The 13,698-nt window shown below is 51.5% G+C and overlaps 1 protein-coding gene across 3 annotated transcripts in view; it reads right to left on the bottom strand.

Moving 5' to 3' along the window:
- ATP11C (ATPase phospholipid transporting 11C) overlaps positions 1 to 13,698 on the bottom strand; it is a 55,461-nt gene that overhangs the window by 18,143 nt on the left and 23,620 nt on the right. For all 3 annotated transcript variants that reach the window (XM_059482706.1, XM_059482707.1, XM_059482708.1), the window contains exons 5-20: positions 13,568 to 13,675; positions 12,864 to 12,992; positions 10,192 to 10,295; positions 9,521 to 9,571; positions 8,667 to 8,731; positions 7,617 to 7,698; positions 7,095 to 7,245; positions 6,101 to 6,298; positions 5,079 to 5,240; positions 4,824 to 4,981; positions 3,909 to 3,980; positions 2,981 to 3,054; positions 2,247 to 2,350; positions 1,532 to 1,713; positions 724 to 987; positions 224 to 398 (exon numbers count right to left, since the gene is read on the bottom strand). In XM_059482706.1, the coding sequence (XP_059338689.1) occupies positions 224 to 398; positions 724 to 987; positions 1,532 to 1,713; positions 2,247 to 2,350; positions 2,981 to 3,054; positions 3,909 to 3,980; positions 4,824 to 4,981; positions 5,079 to 5,240; positions 6,101 to 6,298; positions 7,095 to 7,245; positions 7,617 to 7,698; positions 8,667 to 8,731; positions 9,521 to 9,571; positions 10,192 to 10,295; positions 12,864 to 12,992; positions 13,568 to 13,675 (2,079 nt within the window). The remainder of the gene's footprint in view (positions 1 to 223; positions 399 to 723; positions 988 to 1,531; positions 1,714 to 2,246; positions 2,351 to 2,980; positions 3,055 to 3,908; positions 3,981 to 4,823; positions 4,982 to 5,078; positions 5,241 to 6,100; positions 6,299 to 7,094; positions 7,246 to 7,616; positions 7,699 to 8,666; positions 8,732 to 9,520; positions 9,572 to 10,191; positions 10,296 to 12,863; positions 12,993 to 13,567; positions 13,676 to 13,698) is intronic.

Below are 13,698 nucleotides of genomic sequence, written 5' to 3' on the forward strand. Positions count from 1 at the left end.
GGAGGTTTTGTTTATTTCTAATTGGCCTGGGTTTATGGGGTCCTGCCAGCATTTTAAACAAAGGGTTTGCATTCAGATTTGAAAGAATGGTGTGCTTTCATCCTGCTCTGAAGCTCAGGCAAGGCTTACACACAGCCTGGAGAAGTCCTGCTCAGTTAGGATGCTCAGGTGAAGTCCCAGCTGATGAATCCAGTGTGTGTCACGGTGAGAGGTAAATAAATACCTGTGCTTTCTGCAGGGGAGCCATCCGGCAGCAGAGCACTGCAGTGCACTTCAGGCAGATCTGCAGGAAGATGCTTTTGTAATTGCTGGAGCCACAGTCCTGAGAGGGGTTGAGTATCAGCGACAGCGTGGAGCCATCTATGATCAGTCCATACTCCTGACTCAACGTCCAGCTTCTGGGCACAACAAGGAACACGTTTGGAACTTCATCAGACTGAGTCAGCCTAGCTGCTGGTATCATCTTAGTGAGAAACGCCCTGGCTTTGGGTTAATCTTCTTCCCATCCATGTTTTGGGGCTTAGCAATTTTTAAAGGCTTAGGCTTAGCATGTGCCCTCACTAAAGGAACAGTGCAATGAAGTTCAAAGCCAGCTAATAGCAGAGATGATGAGCAAAGCAAAGGAACCACTGACAGTGTCTGTGAGTACCCAGTCCCCAGGGCCCCAGCACAGCTCTACCTCTGCCTCCGAAACGGGCACAGCTGTGTCCTCTGCTCACCCACCTCTTGAGGCCGGCCCTGTTTTTGGGCAGCTCCTGGATGAGCTTTTTGTGGTACTCCAGCAGCAGCTCATGGAGCCGATCCTCCTTCCTGCCGCCCTCGCCCACCGTCCTGGCCGTCAGCTCCAGCAGCTCCGTGCCGGTCTGGAACAGCCTGCAGGCGTAGCACGTGGACTTGGCCGTCTCCATCTTGTCCCCTGTCAGCACCCACACCTTCATGCCAGCGGCGTGCAGGGCCTCGATGGTCTCTGCCAGCTGCTCCTGCAGCCTGCGAGCACAAACAGAGCATCACCCACCTGCTCACGCAGCCTGAGCCTGCTTCTGCACCCAGAAACACCAGCTCAGGAGAAGGGAATTGACTTTTCCCCTGCTGGGGACACCGCTGCCACAGGAATAAGGATTACAAGTCAGCAATACCAAATTTTGATTTGCAGACAAAAAGAGAAATCGCTGCTTTATACTCTTGACTCTTAGGCCTCACAGTAAGAGTTTAATTTACACTTGCAGTTACTATAACTGAATGTGGAATTGAATTTGTTTTGATGTGCAAATTAATGCTGTGTGCTTAATTCACTCTCCAGAAGTGCAAGTATTTCTGTAGTTTCATTAATAAATCCCAATTCCTACTACACCAGCCAATTTAAGCAACTAGGGCACTGTGAAATGGGTTGTGCCATGGTGTAATTAATTGCCCTGGACACTGCCAGCATGTCCCTGGCTGTTCAGCTCCACCACAGCCAGTCCAGGCCATAGGGTCACATCACAGAGGAACCACAGGCACCACAGTGCTGGTGCTGCAGTCACCTCCTTACCTGTCCTCTACAGCTGTAGCCCCAATCAGGTGCATGTCTGCTTCTGTGTCATCAAAAACCTTGGCCATCTTCTCCTCCCTGTCCTGCAGAGCCATCTTGGCCTCATTGAGCTGCCTGTCAATTCTGTCATACTCCTTTTCAGTCAGCTCCTTGAAGGCCACACAGAGCGTTCGGTAGCCATCCTGGCAGGGGAGGGAGAGAAAACAAAGTGGGCAAATGCCCTGAATCCAGGTTTTTTATAGTTCCTCACTTCAGGGCTGGTGCTTTTGTCTGCCATCAGTGTTTCTGGCAGTACTCTCCCTGAGGGCAGGGATAATTTGTTGGCTTGTGTCAAAAAAGCAATTTTCTGTGTTTGTACAGAGTAATTGTGGTTCTGCTTCTTATGTGCAGAAAGAAACCAAGAGAAGGAGCAGCGCTGGGAGCGTGCAGGCAGCAGGGAGAGCAGCACTGGGGGCCACCACACTGGGACCAGGCTGCTGATGTTACTTCTATTTTTAACTTGCCTGGAGATGCTGGACAACTGTGATGGAGACCATATAAGTATATCAAATAAAGGTGGAAGCCAACCAAACAGAAAAGGAAAGGAGCCTGACATCAAAACAATGAAGTGACACTCACATTTTCAACACTTCACTGCAGAGCAAGGTCACATCCCTGTGCTTGGAATAAGCCTTCCTGACCCCAGGAGCCAGCCAAATCCCACCCGTGTGCTCACCATGGCATTGCGGTCCACGTGGACTTTTGTTCGCTGGATTTCTTCTTGCTGCACCCTCGGAAAAATGGAGGAGTCTGCTCCTTTGCAGAAGAGAAGCAACTTTCCTAAAAACAAGTTATAAATAGTTTATGGCACTCACAAGCTGCAGAAGGAGTTAACAATGCCAACAGCAAGCAAGTGATGCAGAGGGAGGAAATCTGGGAGGACTAAAGAGGGAACTGCCAGAAACCCGACTGCCTACCAAAAATGGCCTTGGAGCAGCCTGTGAAACTCCTCTGGCTGAGACTCTGTGTGTCCCTACCTGCCTCTGAGCAAGTTTTCTGCAGGACACTGTACCTGTAAGCCTTGGCAAGCTTTCCAGGGAGGGTAAGAGCAGCATCCCAAACCTCGCAGGACTGACACTCCAGAAGGATGGTGACCTCTGCATTGCTGTCTGTTACTCCCACGAAACCCCATCCCACCCAGGGGACATTCTCACATGTCCTCCCTGTGCCTGCTCCAGCCTGGAACCCGGCGGGCAGGCAGGGAGCTCTCCATGGGTCACTGTTCTCATCCCCTGATGAGCTGCTGGTCCCAAACAGCTCCCATGGAGGAAAGTTAACTCTACAGCAGCCAGCCCCAGGACAGAACTGAGACAGAGCTAAGGGCCAGCCTGTGTGGGTGACAGGAAGGAGGAGGATGTGTTCCACAGTGTGCACACAGCTGCAGAGCCCACGGGAGCTCCCTGCCTGTACCTGTGCTGGTTCTCACAATGACACTCATGCGCCGCCGGACAGGATCAAAGTTCAGCACGTGCAGAAGTTGGTACCTTCAGAGAAAGGGGAAAAAAGCTTTGGCTCAGTACAGGAAAAATAGAAAAATAACTACTGGAGACAGAAAATCACTAACAATGAGCTGCAGAAATCAATACACCCTACAAGTGGCATCAGCCACCTGGGAATGAATTTTACAGCTACTGCACAAGAAAATGGAGGAAAAAACCCAAACTGCAGTAATCCTGTGGTGCTCTGAGCATGGGACTGAGGGTGTGGGTGCCCACCAGGGCACCGAGCCCCCAGGCTGGGCAGGGAATGGGGCATCACGTGCCACAAGCAGTTACACTGAGTCTCACAGTTAAATATGAAGTTTCCTTGTGAGGGAAGCAAGAAGCGAAACTTGCTTGTGAAGGCAAGTTTTCAGGGACTGCTGGGATTGGGTCAGTGACTCACAGATGTCCACCAAGCTGTGAGCACAGGGTAAAATCTAACTATTTTCAGCTTGGGAAGGGAAGAAAAGGTTACAGGAATGGAGCTGTGTCACGAGTTCAGGCTCACAGTGTCCTGCTGTGAGCCCCAGCCACGGCCCTTAAGGTCAGCAGCCACCTCCTGAATGCCAGGAGCCACCTGCACAAGCTGGGGCAGATGAAGGATACACACAAAGGACTGCAGGCTCCTGAGGGACCTGAATTTAGACATCACAAAACCACCCAGGGGTTTTTGCAAGTGACTCTTTTTGCCTACACCTTGATGTGCTGTGCTTTGTAAATGGGACAGGAGTCTTGGGGCAGGTCAGCACGGCCTGGCTGCCCTCAAGGAACAGCTCTGGTCAGCCTGGCAAGGTCAAACTCCATCAGCTGGGTGGGAGTGGTACAGAAGAGCAGCCCCGTTCCCCAGCAGCACTCACATCTCAGTTTCATTCTTTTGGTTTCGGATTTTCATGAAATTGTTTTCAAGTCCTAGAAAAGTGAAACCATACCTGTCAATAAACAAAAGGACAGAAGAGCATTGAAAACACCCGTTGGCACATATCACACACAACAATGTTCTCGTTTCACCCCTGCACTGCAGAGAGCCCGAGCTGAGGGGCAGGGCTGGATGTTTGTGTGCTCCATGCAGAGCCTGCTGTGATGTCCTGGCACTGCTCCCATCCCCTGGAGAGCCTGGGCACTGGAGCACACAGAGCCTCTGCACATGGTCCACTGGCTCACTGGCAGCCTTGCAAGCCACGAGCAAGTGCACACAGCTGCAACAGCCTCCACCTAAAGCAAGGGGGTGGCAAGGGCACAGAATCATTGAACAGTTTGGGCTGGAGACATCACCTAGTGCCAAACCCCTGCCAGGGGCAGGGACACCTTTCACTAGAGCAGGCCCCACCCAGCCTGCCCTTGAGCATCTCTGGGAGGATTCAAATGTGGGGCTGACAGAAGTAACCATCCTATTATTTTGCCACTGCATGGCAAGGAAAAAGTTTCACTGCAATATTCACATGGTAACTGGTCTCTGTTTCTAGGGGATTAAAGCACAAGGCCAGGTGGGCTCCAGCAAAGAGCCCTCTGCCACATCTGGGCACTGCAGCACCCTGGGGCTGCTCTCAGTGAATGCAAACCATGGGCTCCCAGGAAGATCCTTTACAGAGCACCCCTTTAACAGGGAGCTCACCTGAGCCCACAGGCTCACAGCACTGCAGGTTCAGCAGTGCTATCACAACATCCATCCCAGAGAGACCGTGACAAGGGATCTGTCTCCTCCAGGTCACCCTCACCTCCCTCCTTCCCACCAGAGAGAGGGAATCAAAGAGCCAACATCTCCACATCCTTACTTTTCTGCGCCTTTGACCAGAGCGATCTCATCTGGGGAGGAGGAGATGTAGGTGTATTTGCGTTCTGGGTGTGCCACCAGCCCATCCACCTGGTCTGCCTCCTTGATCTGGACCGTGTGGCACAGGCACAGGGCTCTCAGGAACAGCTCCTCACGGCTCTGGGCAGGACACAGGGAGGGAGGGCTGTTACCAGCTGAACACCCAGGCAGGAGCTGCCACAAAACCCCTACAGCCACCAGCACACACACCCCTCACCTTCTCAGCCTTGCCATAGTACTTGAGGGGCCCATCAGGCTGGGAGAAGCCATCCACCTCTGCCATGCAGTCCTTGTACTTGTGCCCATCGATGCAGCACTCGATGAACTCCATGCTGTTCTCTGTCAAGGTGCCTGTCTTGTCTGTGAACACGTACTCCACCTGCAACACCCGGCAGCTGCCTCAGGGCTGGGCAGGGAGCCCCCAGGAACACAGCCTGGGGCATCTCAGGGCATCTGTGCCACTGTGCAGGGCACCTGGGTATCCCAACCCGACTGCAGATACAGGTGCCCCACTGCACCCCTCTGTAGCTCTGCACTCTGCTCCTTTGTGTTTCAGCCTGTTGCATAGGGGCAGGAGGCAGCTTCTGAAGAGTTAAAACCTGTCTCCAGGCTCTTCACTTTCCCCCCATTCACTTCCCTGGGTCCTCTGCTATAGCCCTAGAGCTTGCAGAACTGCTGCTGCAGGTCTGCTGCCTCCTTTGGGGACCTTCATCTTGGAGCTGTATTTCAATTAGCTAATTGCTACTCCAAGTGTGTTTTTATTCTTGTTTTTACAGCAAAACCAAAAGCAGGAGGCACTCAGATGCCCTGCACTCATCTCTCCTCTGCAGAGCAGGAAGGGAAGCCTGAGCTGTCTGGGTGCCCCAGCTGCACGTGCTCTGCACGCCCAGGGAGATGACTGGGCAGGCATTTTCACTAATCCTCACAGAGACAGAGGCTTTTTAATTTTTAATTGAAGCAGCGAAAGCAAAGCACCCTGACACGCAGAGCGCTGCGCCTGATCCTGCCCAAAATGGAAACAATTGATGTGACCCAGTTCCTGCTCTTTCAGGCACTATTTATAACCTTATCTGGCTGGCAGAGGGCGGAACCACATCCAATGGAAAGTGCCACCACAGCCCTGGGTGAGGCTCCGGCCCCACGGGATGCCAGGGATGGCCACAGCAAGGGCTCCTCGCAGGGAGGGCACCCCCAGCCCCATTTCCATCCCTACAGACCCCACAAACACAGCACACCGACCTGGCCCAGCTCCTCGTTCAGGTCCGAGGTGTTCACCAACGCTCCCTCCTGGATTTCCTCATCGTACATCTCCTTGTCCCAGGAGATGAAGAAGGAGCCCAAGAACTTCTGCATCTCCACCGTAACGTACATGGAGACGGGGATGATGAAATTGAAGAGGACCATGAAGGACAGGAAATCCGTGAACATCCGCAGCACCTGCACGGGAAAGAGGAGGAGATGCAGCCTGTGGCTCTCAGGGCACAGGGGCAGTTTGCAGCAGCACCTCAGGGGTTCTGGACAGCTTCTCAGAAAAGGTTAAATAGGAAAAGACAACATGAAAATAAATACAGCTGAGATACAGGGCCAAATCCCATTTCCTTTGGCACAGAAAATCCCACTGCCTTCTGCAGATCTACCAGGAACAGGAGTCCATCTCACTGCTCCACAGTGACCAAAACAGTGTTTCATAAGCATATTCCTCTCAAAATACACTGCTACAGGCTCATCCTGACCCCAGGAAAGCAGAAAAGAGGAGCAGGTGGCTCGAGACCAGTCAGGCTGTGGCACAAGTGTGCAGTGACATCCCTGCACACAACCCATCAACTCAATAACCCACCCAGTGAGGATCCCTGCACACTCACACTCACTCTCTCAGGCTTGACTGCCCACGTCTGGGCAAGTTTAACAAACTGGTTGACATGGCCTCAATTTAGGTTTACCTACTCAAAGCTGAAAGATATCTCGAGTTCAGATAAGGACCCAGGTTACATCAGCTGTATTTCTACATTATACAGTATTTATTTATGCTCTGCCCCTGATCCACACAAATATCACTGTGCACAAGCACGAGGGAGGCACAAAAGAAGCACAAACAGCAGGAGAGACCAAAGGAAACAACAGCACTTTGTGTGAGCAAACAGGACTCCCAGGGCTGGCAGCAGGCACAACACATTAAACCAAACAGCCAGAGCAAGTGAAGCTGGAGGAGGTGCTGAAACACAAATCCACTCACCTTGAACGTGTCTCTCTCTTTTTTAGTCTTCTCGTTGTACCAAGGCTCATCATTAAATGGATTACTCTGCCAGACATATTTCAGAGTCGTGCACACAGTGGCCTTGCCCAATAAGATGCATAAATACACTATCAAGAAAGCGTTGATGGATCTGAAAAACAGGTTTCTTTTTTAAATTCTTGCAGCTATTTTTATAGAGAAAAACATGTAAATAGGCAAGAACAAGACTTCCTTACTTTCAAGAAGGGAATTACAGAACAAGTGCTTTTAACACTGCTGATATTCAGCATCAGGTTCATATATTTACACATTTCTTAATTTTGTTTTCAAATAAAAAAGCTACTAAATGATTCTGCTTCTTGCAAGATACGCTTTATCAAATACCCAGATTTTTCTATGCAATCAGAGAGCATCTGAAACAAAAGGCAGTGGTAAGGGGATTACTTCCGTACCAGCCATCCATTAAAAACAATCCCAAACCCAACAGGTTTTACCGATTCTCTCCTGAACACAAATACTCACTTCTCTACTGCAGAGCGTTTCTGAGATTTCCCTTGGTAGTTGAGAGCCATTTTTGTTTCCATGCCAGTATAGACTGCAACTCCTGCAGGAACCAAAGCAGGGCTCATAAGGGACAGAGCCTGGAGGGCGCAGCTGGCACTGGGCCACCAGGGCAGCGGTGCTTACACCAAACCCAGTCCCAGCTGGAGCAGGAGGCACCACCCAGGGGCTGCTCTGCTCCAGAAACACCTGAGGCTGCCCAGGAACGGCCCTGCTGCACCCCAGAGCAGGAGCTCATGGATCACACAGGGACAGGAATGTCAGTGCTGCACCCCAGAGCAGGAGCTATGGATCACACAGAGCCCATGGATCACACAGGGACAGGAATGCCCCTGCTGCACCCCAGAGCAGGAGCTCATGATCACACAGAGACACGAATGTCATTGCTGCACCCCAGAGCAGGAGCCATGGATCACACAGAGCCAGGAATGCCCCTGCTGCACCCCAGAGCAGGAGCTCATGGATCACACAGAGACACAAATGTCATTGCTGCACCCCAGAGCAGGAGCCATGGATCACACAGAGCCAGGAGTGGCCCTGCTGCACCCCAGAGCAGGAGCCATGGATCACACAGAGACACAAATGTCATTGCTGCACCCCAGAGCAGGAGCCATGGATCACACAGAGCCAGAAATGGCCCTGCTGCACCCCAGAGCAGGAGCCATGGATCACACAGAGCCCATGGATCACACAGGGACAGGAATGCCCCTGCTGCACCCCAGAGCAGGAGCTCATGGATCACACAGAGCTCATGGATCACACAGAGTGAGGAATGGCCCTGCTGCACCCCAGAGCAGGAGCCCATGGTTAATTAACACACCTGGGCAGCCCTGCACATGGAACCAGTGCCTCCCAGTTTCACCTGGCCACTCTGCAACCAGCTTGCATGAAAACTGCACAGCCCAGGTAGACAGGCAGCAGAGATGTTCCCTCTCCAGATTCAGTAGGGAACATCTACATTTGTCACCACTTATCAGAACTATTTAAATAAACAAACAAAAATAACTTCACCGTAAATCTTCTTGGTATTTTTGAGGGTAGCACCTTTCAACAACAGGTTTTCAGGACCCAAAGACCTAAACATAAAAGAAATTATAACATTACATCACTCAAAGAACATTTAAACTACTTCATAAATTAGAATTAGAATAGAAAGACAAACAAAGTTTCCTCATGCCTGATTACATGATTTGTATGTTAAACTGGGGCCTTGCCTGAGTTTTTCTCTTTATGTAATTACATTTCCATTTCATCTTACAAATACCATCCCTGATGCAAGACTCCACTCTCATTGGGGGATTTTCAGTAAGGCTTTTGAGGAGTAACTGCAAAATGTTCAGATGCAGTACATTCCAGTACTCATACAAAAATGCAGTGTTAAAATCATCAGAAGCCTGTCCATTCCAGCCCAGTCAGTCAATGCTGGCAGCCCCATTTGTGTTTTTATTTCTCTTTGAAACTCCCAGATTTTTGCTCCCAGGGTATGAACAGCCCCACCAGAGCACAAAACCCATCCCGCACGCTCTGGTGAGAGCCAATGTTTTGGATGGTTTATGAACATCACCTGCTCATTTTTTCTGTGGAACACTCTGATTGATGTTTGAGCTCTTGCTTACCTTCCAATGACAATATTTTACCATTGCCTGATAAATTTGTGCCCCATCAGCAGGGCAGGACATTACCAGGTGGTTCTGCACTGCTTCCCCAAAAGGGGCTCAAACAAACCACAGGATGGCAGAAGGGAGGCCTCCTTTTAGAATGAAATCTTTGGAATGGTTTAAGAAAAAAATTCCCAAATGGTGGCAGGACAGGCTCAGATCTCTGAAATTCTCTGTAGATGCCCAACAGGCAGCTGCAGGACCAACCTGGCTACAGGCTCTTGGTTACTCCCATAGATGATAATCCTTCCAACAAATCTGTGATAAAAATATGAGAAACTTGTATTACAGACACATTATAAACACTATAAAATAACAAAATAACAAAAATAACATTGACAGGAAATGGAAGCAAATCCAGAAACAAGTGAATCTGACAGTTTAATGTTTCAGAGGGCTGGCTGTGCTCAGGACAGGGAGAAGCCACACAGTCCCCAGGGTGCTCACACAGCCCAGCACATCCCCACTACAGACTGCAGCACCCCAGAAAACCTCTCTAAGGGGTCTAAAAACATAGAGAACTCACTCCTGGAAGTCATTCAGCCCAACGCATCTTACTGGAAGGTAAGAGTGGCCTAAAAACAGGTGCAGGGACCATTCCTGCTGCTGAGCTGACAAAAACCAGCTCATTGTACCACCAAAACTGCTGCACAGGGGAGGCTCTTCTGCAAAGACACTGAGCTCTGAAGACTTTGCCATGCTCATACAGAGGAGGCCCAGCAGCTTATCAGTGCCTTGAGCCACCTTTTGGTCTCTGCCCAAAGGAGATGGCATTTGCTTTGCTGAGCTGCAGATGCCCGAGTGACGGTGCTGAGGTGTGTGCAGGGGATGACCCCAGGCAGCACAGGCAGGGGGGGAGGCAGGGGGGCCAGACTCACTTGTAGAGGTCGGGCTGGGGCTGCTCACACTCGATGGTGGCCGTGAGGGTGTCGATGGCTTCGTCGGTGCAGAGCACGGCGGTGTCCCGCACGGCGTAGTGGGTCTGCACAGGAGCACAGGCAGGGTCACCGCAGGCCCAGCAGCGCTCCCACCCCGAGCTTTACACCCCATCACTCAAAATGTACAAGCCTGTCAGCACCAGCGGCTCCCCAGAGCCCTCACCACGCTCCCACAAGGCAGCTGAAGCATCTTTCAGAGACAGAATGAAGTCGCTGATGAGACAGAATGAAGTCACCGATGCTAAGAGAAACCACAGCAGCAAGCAGCTGCTGGCTGTCTCAGCAAGGCATCCCCCAAAAGCAGAGCATCCCTGGCTTTTCCCTGGGGACCTGCCCTGCCTGGGGTGGAGGGAGGCTGCAGGTGGCCCCGTGGAGGAGGAGCTGCCCACCTGCCCTGGCTCCTGATGGTAACCACACAGCAGCTCCAGCAGCAGGACCCGGCACTGCCCTGGCAGACTCCCAGCTATTTTTAGCAGCTGCTGCTGCAAAGGTTCATCTCTCATAATTAACTGAAAAGCCCACAAAGGATCTGCTCGCTGCCTTTCAGGCTCTATTTATAGGAGCTGCTCAGAGCTCCCAGTCACAGCAGGCTCACGGCAGGCTGCCTCAATCCATCTTCATAAACAAATTCATTAAAGCGCTTCCTCCGCTCCTGACGTGTGCATCCCTGCCCTGTGCACCCCAGGATTACACACTGCAGCCATGGAGTGAGCCATCCCTTCCTCTGTGTGCATCCCTGCCCTGTGCACCCCAGGATTACACACTGCAGCCATGGAGTGAGCCATCCCCTCCTCTGTGTGCATCGCTGGAGTTACAGACACTGCAGCCATGGCAGGAACCATCCCCTCCTCCGTGTGCTCTCCTGCCCTGTGCATCCCTGCCCTGTGATCCCAGGATTACACACACTGCAGCCATGGAGTGAGCCATCCCCTCCTCTGTGTGCTCTCCTGACGTGTGCATCCCAGCCCTGTGATCCCAGGATTACACACTGCAGCCATGGAGTGAGCCATCCCCTCCTCCGTGTGCTCTGCTGACCTGCCTGCCTCCTCAGCACACATGGACACACCACAGCTTTGGCCAAACTGCTCCTGCAGGACCAAAGCCAGCCCTCGTGGGGGGGTTTGCAATGCCCCCATCAGCAGAGACACTGTGCAGTTACTGAGGGATACTTCAAAGCCACCTCCCAATCAATTCCAGGATCTTTACACCCTTTAGTGCATTTAGAAAACACATGTTCTGTTAGCTAACATATGGCCAAAGATTTGTGCTTCAAAGACAGAGCCCTGACCAAATCTCTTGTACATTTCTATTCCAGTTTCACTCAATCAGGCACCTTTCCCATACCTCAACCTGATATGCTCCAAATCCCAGAAAAATCCCCAGCAGGAAGGCAGCAGGTACCCCTGCAGATGAGGTTTGGTGATTACTCAAATGTGCTTCCCTCACTCCCCTTTTACAGCAAACCCTGGTTCCTGATGTTAGATCTATTTCCCCAAACAGAGCTGGCTTTTCTATTCCCTCTCCCCCTTCAAACTCATCTTTCCCTCCTCATGAAACAGGAGACAGCTCCCAGTCACCTACAGGAATCCACAAACCAAGAAAAAAACAGCACAGTGCTTGATCTAGAAACTCAGCATCACATCTCCAGGCTCACAAGTTGGTAAGAGCCAAGACTGCACAAGTAATGTGAACTGATGCATATATCACACCTGACACAAATAAGCAACAGCCTTTGACATGGTTAGCTATTTCTAGCCTCAAGGCACTTCAAAGCTCCAGCTCCTCCTCACTAGTGGAGCCAGCACTGTGCCACAGCTCCCACTCAGGTTATCCAGCACCAGCCAGCAGCCACCCATGGAGAGGAGCCACAAATCCCAGAACAGCACATCAGCTCCACAGTGGTGCTCCCACTGACTTCACAGTGTGCTGGAATGAATCATGTCATGGTCAAGCATCTTCCAGTCCCACTGCTGCAGCTGCTAGTGTCTGTGTATTTATCATATACTTATTATATTGTTATAATATTATTATAGTCTGCATTATACTTATACAAATATTTATCAAACTCAAATGAAACCAAACATTTATGTCTTCTGACGTATATAAGCTCTTTGTTGTTGTTTCTTTCCCTAGTTTAGAGAAGGGGAGATACAGAAAGAAAGAAAATAAACTGGAGATACTCATCCTGAGCAGGACTAGTATTAACTTTCACTGCTTGCTCCAGGGAAAGGGAGGAAAAATCCCAGAAGCAATGCTTTTCTCATGCTGGTGAAAACAAACAGAGCAGTCCATCCCCCAAACAACCCATGCCCCAGGGCTCACTGCCGACACCCTGGAGGCAGACAAGGGCAGGAGCTGCTGGAGAGCCAGGCAGCCACAGGGACAGGCTCCATGCAGCAGCCCCCAGCCCAGCCCAGCCCCAGCAGGGCCATGCCCAGGTGCCCAGCTCCAGCTGCCCACACAGCCCCAGCAGGGCCATGCCCAGCTACCCAGCACCAGCTGCCCACACAGCTCCAGCAGGGCCATGCCCAGGTGCCCAGCTCCAGCTGCCCACACAGCCCCAGCAGGGCCATGCCCAGGTGCCCAGCTCCAGCTGCCCTCCCAGCCCTGACCTTGAAGTTGGACTCGCCGTCCAGGCTCGCTGTGGTGACATAGCAGGTGCCATCAGTGCTGCTGGAGGCCAGAAATATCAAATCACAGGGGAAGGTCTCATCTGCTTTCACTTCCACGATGTCTCCAACCTAGGAGAAAGGAAGCACTCACATGAACAGCCCTCTCAGGTGTTTTTAGGTGAGTGTGATTCAGCTTCTCTCAAAGGCAAGCTGGGGTCCAGGGGGTGCACAGATCCCTGACCATCACTCCAGAGCCTGAAGGGTCACCCAGCCCTGCACTGACTCAGAGCACCCACGGGGCACAGCCAGTGTTTATTCCTCTGCTAAATCCTGAAGGAGCAAGAGACTGTACTTGCCTGGAGTGCGCTGTGATAAATTAACATCAAAGCCAAGTGTACTTTCCTGGTGTCCTTGGGAGAGCAGGAAATAGAAGAGGACTGCCTGTCCTGGAGAAGTGCAAAATGCTGACAGATGTGTCACCTGTCAGCCCGGTACAGCTTTTGTGAGACAGCTTTTCAAAAGAAATCAAAGGCAGCCTCACTCCTTCACTGGGAGCAGCTCTGGAGCATCTCAGCTCAAAGTGAGCAAGTTGGGGCAGCTCTGACCCAGGACAGCCCTCCTCCCCTGCCCTGTCCCCTCAGCACAGCTCTGTGCTGCCATCAGCCTCAGTGAGAGCCACACACAGGTTCTCAGGTAACGGTTACCTTGATTTTTTCACTCTCTTTCCGCACTTGCTTTGCATTTTCCACGACAAAGACGTTGCTTTTGTTCACCTCGTTGTCAGCTCTGTGCCTCAGCCAGTCCTCGTACCCCTACAGCACAGACACAGGCAGCA

Source organism: Ammospiza nelsoni, chromosome 15 (genome assembly GCF_027579445.1).
Source record: "Ammospiza nelsoni isolate bAmmNel1 chromosome 15, bAmmNel1.pri, whole genome shotgun sequence".
Lineage (NCBI taxonomy): Eukaryota > Metazoa > Chordata > Aves > Passeriformes > Passerellidae > Ammospiza > Ammospiza nelsoni.